This window comes from Lissotriton helveticus, chromosome 1_2 (genome assembly GCF_964261635.1).
Source record: "Lissotriton helveticus chromosome 1_2, aLisHel1.1, whole genome shotgun sequence".
NCBI classification, from domain to species: Eukaryota; Metazoa; Chordata; class Amphibia; order Caudata; family Salamandridae; genus Lissotriton; species Lissotriton helveticus.
The window spans coordinates 398,630,968-398,642,673 of NC_136058.1; the positions used below are offsets into that span (position 1 = coordinate 398,630,968).

General features: G+C 41.5%; 1 protein-coding gene across 1 annotated transcript in view; it reads right to left on the bottom strand.

The window, feature by feature from the left end:
* The window catches only part of LOC144806364 (uncharacterized), a 223,479-nt gene that overhangs the window by 119,086 nt on the left and 92,687 nt on the right, over window positions 1–11,706 (bottom strand). Inside the window, exon 3 of the mRNA XM_078672738.1 lies at window positions 6,974–6,979. Within this exon, the coding sequence (XP_078528864.1) occupies window positions 6,974–6,979 (6 nt within the window). The remainder of the gene's footprint in view (window positions 1–6,973; window positions 6,980–11,706) is intronic.

The following is an 11,706-nucleotide window of genomic DNA, read 5'->3' on the forward strand; positions in this document are numbered from 1 at the left end:
TCAGTGTTCCTCACACAGCTTGGAAGGCAGCACCTCAGCCCTGTCACTCCCAGTGGTATATGTCCCTGTCTAGGCCCTACCGCCTAAGTCTCCTGCGTAGGTTCCCCCAGGTCAGTGATGCCCCAACTGACTAAAAAGTTTCCCTCCTTTCTTTATATATGCCCAGGTCAGGTGACCACTCTCTAAGGTGGCAAAAGCAGACCCCTCCTCTATTCTGGAAGGCTCCAGGAACTTCCCTACTCTAGCTATGGGCAGGCAAGGCAGCCTGGTGTTGCAACAATGTTTAAGGGTCCCAGCCAGCTCCTGGAAACTAGGGTGCTACTAAAAAGACCACACTGTTGTAGCAGGGGCCTGTGGCAGCCATATTGGGAGAAGAGCGCACCGCACCTTAGCATTGATTAGCAATGGGAAGGCGCTTGGAGACCTAAGGCCAACAAAAAAAGAAGGTGGGAAAAATGAGGCAAGGACGAAAAAAACAGGGAAAGACCACCCTAGGGCTGACAGGTCTAACAGAGACTCTCACTGATTCAGCACAAGTATTGTCAATTAATTTAATCTATAAGATATTTGGGGATAGAGTAAAATATATTATTGTTTAAGTCAATTGCTTGATGGAGAAATATTACATATGAATGGCTATATATTTAACAGAGACAAATCCTGTGCCATAACTTTCAGTGTCATATTTTACTAACAAAATCATTAACCCGTTCGGTGCGGAGGACGGCCCCCTAGCTGGAAGAAAAATTCCCATTTTAATGTTCGCTGATAATCTCCAAAACATCGGGTGGATTGCAGCGTGCCCTCACACGTTTTGAAGAGTTTTGCCATCTGAGGGTTCTTAGTAATCAATACTGCGAAGACAAAGTTTATGGCATTTAACCAGCACAGATCATTTAGAGGGAAAATGATGATGGATGGGCTACCCAGGGAGTAGGTTGATGCTTTTGTCTATCTGGGCATCAAACTGCAAAAGGATATGAGGTGGAAGCCACACATTGAGGTCATAGCGTTAAAGCATCGGCAGATAGTAGGTATTATTAGAAAATAATTTAAAACTTCCCTGACAAAGCCCTTATGTCCGGTATCTATAGCACCAAAGAACTGAGCTCAGTCCTGTATGGGGCTGAGCTGTGGGGCCTAGATAACTTGACCCAGCTATCAACAGCCGAGAATGCACTCCTACGTGCATTCATTAGTCTGCCTCAGAGTACACTCACCTCCCTCTAAGGAAGTGCTTAGTCAGGAATTACCTGGCGGATTTCGCCAGATTACGGCCAATTTTATTCTGGTGCAGAATATGGTGCACGCAGGAATTGGCAGTGTACGCAAAGGACCTAAGGGACTTAGTCAACCTGGATCGCTTTCACAAAATTGTCTGGTTATGTGATTTGAGAAGCCTGCTCAACATAATGGGCCTATCACACCTGTGGGACTCACCTTCCACGAAATGTTTCTGACAAAAAGTAGCCTCAAAGAAATGTATTGGGACATGGTTGCACAAGATGAGGTTAGGTGCTATGACCAGACTTCTCTCTCTAGGCTTTTCCTCCAGATTAACCATTCCCAATACTTAAGCCATACTGGGATACTATGCAAAAACATTTGGATCGAAAACTTTACTTCCAATTTAGATCAGGCAGTCTGCCCCTGAAGTTTTTTACATCCAAATGGTCTCCCACTGGAGACAACAAATGTCTTGCTTGAACCAAACATGCAGAGTCATACGCGCATGTGCTTTTTGCCTGTCCTGCCTTTGCCGGACCGCGTAAAGCTTGGCTGACCCAGCTTTGTAAGAACATGGGTATGAGGTAGCCCTGTGAATCTTCTGCACTAATCCATCTCCCAGGTATGCAATTTTGGTGCCCAAATAACTTAGGTGGATGTGGCACAGACATTCCAATTAAATCAAGGCAGGATAATGTTTAAGATTTTATTTTATTTATTTATGAAGTTTTGTATAGCGCTAGCCTGACCGGAGGGTATCGGAGCGCTTCACAGCAATTGCATAGAAAAACATGCGTGAGAATAACATATGTCAATAAAGAGAGCAAAAGGGAGCAGAACAAATAGCAAAACAGTGAGACAGTCCGGTTGGGAGTCGTAGTGAAGAAGATGTTGAGTGGGTCCATTACAAGGACTTGTTATCCCACAGATAATAGTGGTAAAGTGTCATTTTCAGCACTCTGATAGATCCTATCTGATCGCTGGAGATCAATCGAGGAAAAGGATTTTGAGCTGACTTTTGAATTTAGCAAAGGAGGGAATAGTTCTGATGGGGGGGGGATAGAGTTCCATATTTTGGGCGCATTGCCGACGAAGGATCTGGCTGCTTTTTTTTCCCTAGGTTTTAGCGTGATAAGCAGTAAGGTATTGGCGGTTCTGAGGTTCCTGTTCTGACCTGCTTTTTTGAGTTTAGACGCCAGATATTGGGGTTTGTCTGTGTGGAGGGGTTTGTGGGTGAGGCAGGCCGTTCTGAAGTTCACCCGCATTTTTATGGGTAGCCAGTTGAGTTCTTTGAGAGCAGGAGAGATGTGGTCAAATTTCTTTAATCCCGTTACCATTCTGGCAGCCGTATTGAGGGTTGTTTTTAGCGGAGCAAGGTGTGTTTTTTGCAATTCCAGAGAGGACTGCATTTCCATAGTCCAGTCTTGACAGCACCAATGCTTGAGTGGCTGGTTTAAGGTCGTTGGGTGGAATAAAAAGGTTTTATTTTGTTTAGTAGCTTCAGATTAAGGAAGGCGCTCTTAGCCGAAATCTTAATGTGTTTGGTCATGTCCAGTTTTGAGTCTAGCGTGATGCCTAACGATTTGACAGAATCGGCCAGGGAGAGGTTCCCGTTGAGCGCATCGATCTCCTTTAGCCACTCAACCACTTGAGGGTTCTCTTCTTTGTTCGAGATGAGGAGTAGTTCGGTTTTGTCCGGGTTCAGTTTTAAATGGTTGCTTGATAGCCGTTGCGCATCTCTTAGTGTTTCATTGAGTCTTTGCATGTCTTTGGCAGAGGAGATTTCCAGGTAGATTTGGGTGTCGTCAGCATATAGGTGAAAAGGGATGTTAGCTTTCCTGAGTAAGGCGGCGAGGGGTTCCATGTAAATGTTAAAGAGTAGGGGGAGAGCACTGATCCTTGGGGGACTCCCCTCAAGACTGGTTGCAGGTTGGGTTCGAAGCTTCTGATTTAGATTTTCTGGGAGCGGTTGAGAAGGAATGAGGAGAACCATTTAAGGATTACCTCATTTAAACCAGCCCTTTCTTCGAGAGCTTTGAGGAGAAGTTTGTGGTCAACTGTATTGAATGCTGCTGATAGGTCTAGGAGAATAAGGAGGCAGCATTGGTCTGAGTCCAGTGATTTGTGAATATCATCAATTAAGTTGAGGATTGCGGTTTCGGTGCTGCATCCTTTCCTGAAACCCGACTGATGGGAGTCGAGGAGGTTGGTATTGTCCAGGTTTTGAGTTAATTGTTGGAGTACGCATCTTTCCAGGATTTTGGAAAGATGAGGAAGGTTGGAGTCAGGTCTGAAGTTGTCTCGGTCATTTATGTCCAGGCCTGGTTTTTTTAGCAGTGGGGTGACTTGACACACTTTCAGACAATCTGGAACGATTCCGGTTTTTAGGGAGCTGTTTATAATCCTGCACCAGAGTGGAGCAAGCGAGAGTTTCAATTTTTTTGGTGAGTTGAGCCGGGAGAGGGTCTAGGGTGTGAGATGAAGGTTTAGAGGTGGAAATAAATGTGACTATCTCTTCCTCTAGAATGGGTTGGAAGAGTGACCAGGATTTGGTGGTAGGGGTGGGAGTGGGAGGGCTGGTAAGGTGAGGGGAGGAGCAGGTAATGTCTCGTGAGCGCACGATCTTGGAGATCCTGTCATTGAAGAAGGTGGCGAAGTTGTCGCACCGTTCTTTGGAAGCTTGACCCAGGGACGTATCAGGTTTGGAGGTTTGTTGTCTGATGATCTTAAAGAGCTCCTTGGGTCTTTTTTTGTGCAATCCAGTGCAGAGGTGAAATATACAGATTTTTTGTTCTTGATATGACTGTTATATTTCTTCCTGATAGATCTGAGTTGATTGTGGTGGGAAGTAGTGGGCATGCTCCTCCAACGTCTTTCTGAGGTCCTTAGTTGTCTCCTTTCGTCGTTGATGTCAGAGTCGAACCAGGATCAGGACGGGATGGCTCATTTTTTTTTCATTTTCAGGGGTGCTAGTTGGTCCAGCAGGGATACCATATTTATGTTGTATAGTGAGGTGAGGTCATTTGTGGAAAGATCCTTGCCGCTGGGTAGGATCAACTTTAGACTTTTTTCCATGATGTCCAGGGGGATCTGGGAGAGGTTTCTGGACCATTTGGGGGGATCTTGAACAGGAGGCAGGGATAGAGCTTTTTTGTTGATATGGAATAAGATCATGTGGTAACCAACCACCACTGTGCAGGTATGTGACTGCGCAAAGCAGCTATTGGAGGATATACCACGCTCGTCAAGGTGTTTTAGATTGCCTCTTGATTGTTGTTTGTGAATATTGTCTCTTAACTCGGTTTACACTATGTGTAACATAACGATGGTTTTGATTGCACTTTTGTATTAACGTCTTAACCAAATTTTACTTTTGTAATATAATTTTTTTTAATTCTTTTTATCTGTAATGCTTTTATCACTAGCGCAGTCGAATAAAACTTTTTTCAATTGATATTGACCCATCCTTACAATTTGCTGGTTGGGTATGCCAAATTCCAATCTTATTTGTGCAGTTGATGCATTGGTGGGGAGCTGAAACAAAAATGTTAAAACTTTGGTAATAGCATTATTTAAAGGTCTAGGGTCCTTGCTGCAGTAGGGCAGACTGGGCAGCATTTTTGCATTTATTACTTTTAACAGTGGGCGATAACAAGACCCCACCAAGGAACTCTGCAATGTACGAAATGCCATTAGTAGGGAGTTAATTCTCTTTATCAACTCTGCTTTATGTAGACAAAATGAGCCCTTATCGTCGAACAAGAACCCAGGTATTTATAGGTTTTCACTTGTTCTAATTGTCAATTTTGTAAAAACCATTTATATTTATTGCATTTCAATGCCTTGTTATTAACTTCCATTACTTTCGTTTTAACTTCATTTATTACCATCCTGTTCTCCATAGAGTATTTTGATATTTTGTTTATTAGACATTATGATCTTATTTTTGTTTGACTTAATAAAATAAAGTCATCAGCATATAACAGATTTGAAATTTGTCTATCTGGCAATTTAGCTGGATGAGTGATCTTGTTATCTAACACTTCTGTTAAATCTGATAAAAATAAATTAGATGGGGTGCAAGTACGCACCCTTGTTTTAAACCCTGAGATGTTTGAATATTTCTAGATAATTCTGTGCCTTTAACTAATCAAACCCCAGTCCTGGTCTCATTATATAGTAATTGAAATGCTTCTAAGAGGCCCGGGCCGATACCTTGTTTCTCTAATTTTCAACAGTCAAAAGCGGATTTAAAACCCATGAAACATAAGTACTGCGGTTGTTTCCTGAGTTTGTATTTTTCAATTAGGATTGCAAGTATTAAAATATTGGTTGTTGTACCTTGTCCGTGCATGAACCCCGGTTGATTTGGTGGAATTATCTGCATTTTCGTTGCCCATTCTATTAATTCTGACAGGAGGATTCCTTCAAAGAGTTTGGCTTTCCATATCTTGCAACATTATTAATTGATAGTTTGTTGGTTGTTCCCACTCTATGCTTTTATAGATCGTTGATTCTGGAATGATCGATGTTTGCAATGCTTGGTTAAAAATACTTGTTGGGTAATCTGCCCAGATAGGCACATTTTCTTTATAGACTGTGGCTGGGATCCCATTGGGACCAGGGGCTCCATCAAATCTCTATTAACACATAAGCTTACATACTTGGTCTTCAGTTGTATGCAATTCATTTTCCTTATTATCCGTCACTCATATTGTATTATCTGGACCTCAGTTAAACTCCATATCTGGATTGCAGTTCAAATGAAATTGTAAAAACTTAATCCAACCAGATTCAGTTAATATAGAGGATGTTGTTGTACTACTAACTCTATTCAAGTTGTTAATCATTTTCCAAAATTCTCTTCTATTGTTCTTTTTGCTAGTATATAGGGCTTTTGCTCTAAGGGCCTCATTTACTTATGATTTCTTTTCCCAAATTAGTTTTCTCACATCTGTACTACATTTTCTTTAATTATCCACCACAATCTTGATTGTCTGGCCACTTCTTTACCATGCTTGATATTCTATTATGCTCACTTTTTAGTAGACGGCCTTCAAAGGAAAGTTATACGAGTACCTGTGACATTTTATCTTGTTTCTTTCTTTTTGAGTGTAGTTTGTCATTAATTATTTGTAAAAAGGGTCCACTTTTCAATTGCATGGAGAGTGACATCTTCAAAACAATGTTCAACCATCTCTTCTAATTTATTGTAGTTATGTCACCTTGAATAATCACATAATTTTCATGTCTTAAACAGTTTAGTTTTAGCTCAATTATATGTTGACTATGGTCACTCCCATTTGCTTCTGCAATCCGGAAAGATTACATCTTCTAAAATAGATTGAGGGATACTACTGAATAATCTTGTGGGAATCGTCCATTTAGAATCCTTAGACCCAATAATTACAGATCTTTTAATAAGTTCTCTCCAATTACCGCTTTTGGTGCCTTAGAGTCTTGAATTGTTGGATGGTTAGGGATCACCCATAGATAATACTGTTGTTGTATTAATTTATTTCTAACATATGACCACAGCAAATTCATATTGTAGTCACCTGAAATAATAATCTCAGGTTGCATATCTTTTTAAAATTGCTGTTGTAATATAGCCATTAAATTACTAGCCAATGTTTTCCTCAAATTAGGATCAGGGTGAATATATATGTTTATTAATAAAAGCGATTTTGTCCAGTTTTTAACTTGACTATTAGAAAGTTGCAAATATTGAGAACCACTAACTCACTTTCAACTTTTATTTCTATGAAATAAAGGTTGCCATACCCCACAGGCCGTACCATATTTATTTACTTTCTTAGCAGGTTTGTAATAGACCATAAAGCCTTCTAATTTAAAAGGATAGGAGGCGCAGGTCTCCTGGAGAAAAGTAATTTTAAAATTGCACGATGGTGTAGTCAGATGCTAATTTTGAGACTTTGATTATGTGCCTTTTATATTCCAATAGCATAGATCTATCCTTTCTCTTCAATTAGATACCTCTTCCTGGACACCGGTAGATTGATTTTGTCAATCTTGGTTTGCTCCATGTAGGTCTGCTGTCAGCCACTCAATTGTAGTTCCTCCACTACTTCTCTTTTATTTTCCGTAGTGAATATAGAACCTTGGCCAATAGTTCTACCAATAGGATTTTTAAGTATTGAATATATCTGCTTGTTGTCTGACCCTTTACATTGACCCTCTAATTTTTGGGGGGAAATAAATGTCAGTTATTGGTTATCGACTTAATTGGGTAAAAAAATCAATTGCTTCTATATCTTCTCTTCTAATTCCTTCAAATGAGGGAATTACCTCACAATGTTTAAGGATATTACCCCAGTTCAAGTTATCATGCTTGCCCCGGACTGGTATTTTGGTTTAAAAATTAATTGTATCTCTCCTTTATGTATCTCGTTTTTACTTTCAAGTGCTTGATTTGTACCAATTTTATTTTGCAGAAAAAAATTTGTCAATACCAGGTCTTGGGATTTTCCGGTTTGGTTTTCTAACTTTTGGTCCCAAGTCCTTAGTATGGTTGGTTGTTGACTCTTAATTAAACTTTCCAACGTCTAATGATTCTTGCTTCCATCAATAACCTGCTTCTGCGGTACCTCGATTTTCCACTTATTTTCCGGTGCGCCCAAATTATCTTGATCAGTCATAGTACCCTTAATATTAGCTTTATTATTTCCTTTTTGCAATAATTCCAGTTTTGCCATCATTTTATTTCCATCAACTTCTAGCTTGACAATTTGGTATTGGTCTTCAAGTTTTTATATTTTAGGTCGGTCTGTTAGATCATTAATGGCGTTACTTACGTCTACGATGTTATCTTCAGGCGTGTTTTTATTGAACAAAGGGAAAAGTGGTTTCTTACTTCTGTAACTTTATCAGGCTGGTTCTGAGTTGCTTTAATATCTTCGTTTAAATTCTGTGATCAATTTTCTATTACTGCTTTTAGAGGAGATAAAGAAATTAACCTTATTCCTCGCTCTCCGTTGTTTTTTCCTCTGTCTTTTTGACATTTGGGGTACTGGGGATGTTACGAGAGAAGCTGATTTCTCTTCTTCTACCTCCTCCTTCTTTTTGTCCATTAAAACCATGTTATTTTGAAGGATTAAATTGTTGCTTGTAGTTATTTTTTTGTGCTACATCCTCAATCGAATAATCTTTATTTCCATTAATTTGTAAATGTCCTCTTAAATCCTTGATTATTGTATTTATTATTTCTGGAATTTCAGCCAATGTATTAATCAACTGTGCACAATTACAATCTGGATATGGTGCTACTGGTTGTGCCTGAGCCAATATTACTAGGTTCTTTAATGTGGCTAGCTTATGGTGAATTCCCACTACTAAAGATGTTATGACATCGAGAAGTTGTATTTGCACCTCCAGTTTATTCGACTGGTACTTTAGTGCCTCTAATGTCAGTTGCAAATTTTTGAAAAGAAGGTCCCAGATTGCCCTGAGTCCCAATTTCTAGAGGCTACTTGTCTGCTTTCCATAGGGTGCTGTTTATTATTCTCACAAAAGGGGCTTGGTTGTTCTTCCTCTTTTCTATTTAATTGTGCATGTTGCAACTTGCTGTTATGATCATTATTTTGGTAGGGTGTTCTCCAAAACTGCAGATTGTCTGATTTCAAAATATAATCGGGCCAATTATCTTGATTTCCATTACCCAGCTTATGACTCTCCAGTCTCCTTTTTTGTTTCATATTGTTCAAAATTATATTAGTATTTATTTGAAGAGATTGTGATAAGTTATTGGTTCCAATAGTTTTTTGCGGATCAACCCCTATAATGGGGCTACTTTGATATACCTGGTTTGTTTGAGTTAAGGGCATAGGTTCCACGCAAGAGTTTACATTTTTAATTTTTACTGACACTTCAATTGGAAGTGGTGCACATGATGACAATAACTGTTGAGCAACTCCCGACAATAATTCAGATGAACTTAAGTCCCCGGGCTGCAAATGTGAGGTTAAGGGGACAGTTAACATTTCCAAATCAGTTATTTGCCCCCATTGATTGGCCGATTCTTCCTTTATTTTAGGAATTTGATCCCCTCATATTGGTCAGGCGCACCTAATCCTTGATTTGATCTTGTTATTCTTGCCTCACTCAGCGGTTTCAGTGGAGTTTGTAGTTTACATGAATTTGGTTGTATAGTTAACATGGCTCCCATTGGGTCCTTCGTGAATTCAAACTTATTTGGAGTATTCTTTGGGTTCCCAAATATACGTATCATTGGGGATATTAACAACTGATTTTTCCCGGATAGTTTTACTTCCATTTTATTTAGAGATGTTGAGGGTTGGTGTTGTTTTTTTCCCTCTTAATGGGGGGAAAAGGTGTCCTCTCCTTGCCTGATTGCATAGTTCCCCTAACCTCGTACAGGGTACAAAACTCCTTTCAAAGACCTTAGGTCTGGGCACATTTTGGAAGGGGGCCTAGACTTCAAAGAGCTCAATGCGTTCTTAATTTCCCTTCAGTAATCCAGATCAATCCACAAGAGCCCCATAGGAAGTCTGCAGCAAATCCACACTGTTGTGTTATACTGACCGAACGAGACGGGTTCACTAGATGAGATCATAGGCTGCACCGGAACCTAGTCGGGCCACCTCCGCGGTCCACACGTGCTCTCGCTCAAAAGCCATCAGCTATTGGTGGCCGCCCTCTTCCTTGCTTCTTGTGATCCTCACAAATCAGCTCCAAGTGCCAGACCCAGGCTCTAGACCAAAATCCAACCAAGAACAGGTGAGGGCAGTCAAAGAAATGGCAAGCTGCGAGCGTCGGCGGTAGATAGAAGCAGATTTACTCAAGAAAATTAAACAAGTAAAATGAATTCCTCACCGTGTTCGCTGGCTTGGGTTGCTCACTCGAGTGGCTCCTGCAAGCAAGTCCGCCTCTTTCTCCTCTTCATGCGGCTCCAGATGCCGAAGCCAGCAGATTCTAGCTAGCACGGGTGCAATGCAGAGCGCGGAACCCGCATTGTCAATCAATGAACTGCAATTTACTTTAACAATGTAAGTAGGGAAATGTCCCTACTAAAGGTGGAGAACAGCATGTCTGAGATGAAGATTATTTTATGGCAGTCATTTTGAACCGCGTTTATTTTTTTCCAGCTTGGTATTTCTCTACCTCCCTGATTAAATTACGTTGAACATCTCACTATTATAAGCCGGGGCTTTTGTAGTAGCAACATCTTTTAAATACAAGCATGTAAACAAAACAGCTTGTGCTTTTAATATAAAAGTTGTGGTACCCTGTCAGGGGGTCCCTACCTGCCACGAGTCAGATACTGACCAATGTCCCTCTTCCTTTCCGCCTCGGCGAGTGCAGGATGGCCACGCTCCCTTTAAGGCAGCCTGGGCTTACCCGGAAGACAGAGCACCATCAGTGACGTCCTCCCCATATATCCAATCAGAGACATCGGCGGCGCTGATACCGCGACAGCTGGACGGGAACGGCGCGAACGCGCCAACAGAGGAGGAAGCATATCAGGAGTTCGCCATTACACGGGAGGATACCGGATTGCCGTCCTCGGAGACAGGAGTAGGACCAGCCACCAGGTCGCCGCAGGAGAAGCCGGGAGGCCAACGGAACCACGCTCCGCCCAGCCACACTTCAACAGGAGAAGTGTGGCTCCGTAAGGTACGGGGAGTGTTTTTCACGGAGGGAGGGAGCGGGTAGAGGGCGGCTGGGTGGTCACGGGACGGGAGTGACTCTGCAAACGCCACCACTTTCACGGGTCCAAAGAGCACCGAACGGTTGTGGTCCCTGGTGATCCCCTTCACGCCTTCCCCCCCCCTCATGCCAATACTTGTTATCGGTCACGCCAGTAACCCGGCGTATTCTTTCTTTCTTTTTGTTTTGGGGAGCGTCTACGAAGTCAGAAGACCTTCCGCTGGACCCAACCCGGGGACTTCTGCAGAGAAAGACGAGAAGGAGCCCGCAGATAGACTTTCTTTTGTTGTCAGTCCTACGAGACTTTTTAGTTGTTGTTTGCCCTAGAACTTATACAAATAAATCCCAACGATTGCACAGCAAGTTCGTTTTGACTGTACCTCATTCCTCTTAAGACTCATAACCCCCTACCCCACGACAATCATTACATACCCGCACAAACATGTTACTTATTTCCACACTGGCAGGGTGTGTAAATCTTGATTCTGCTAACGAAGTATCAAAAACAATTTGTTACTATTTTTTCTTCTGCGAATGGTGATAGTGGGGCTAGCGAGTCACACCTTTTCAAGGCTTGTTCAAATCACGAGTCAGGAAGAAAAAAGAGCGCCCTTAGTCTACATTCATTAGCAAGCCATCAAGAGCGCTTCTCCTGTCAGCAGGAAATAAAGACAACTTCTCTTGGTATGTCAGTAACTGTCAACAGTTTTACAAATTTGGAGAAACTGTTTCTAATAACGCTCTTTAATGAAACAACAGGAATCCTTGAAGGATACATTGGTGGAAGAGGTT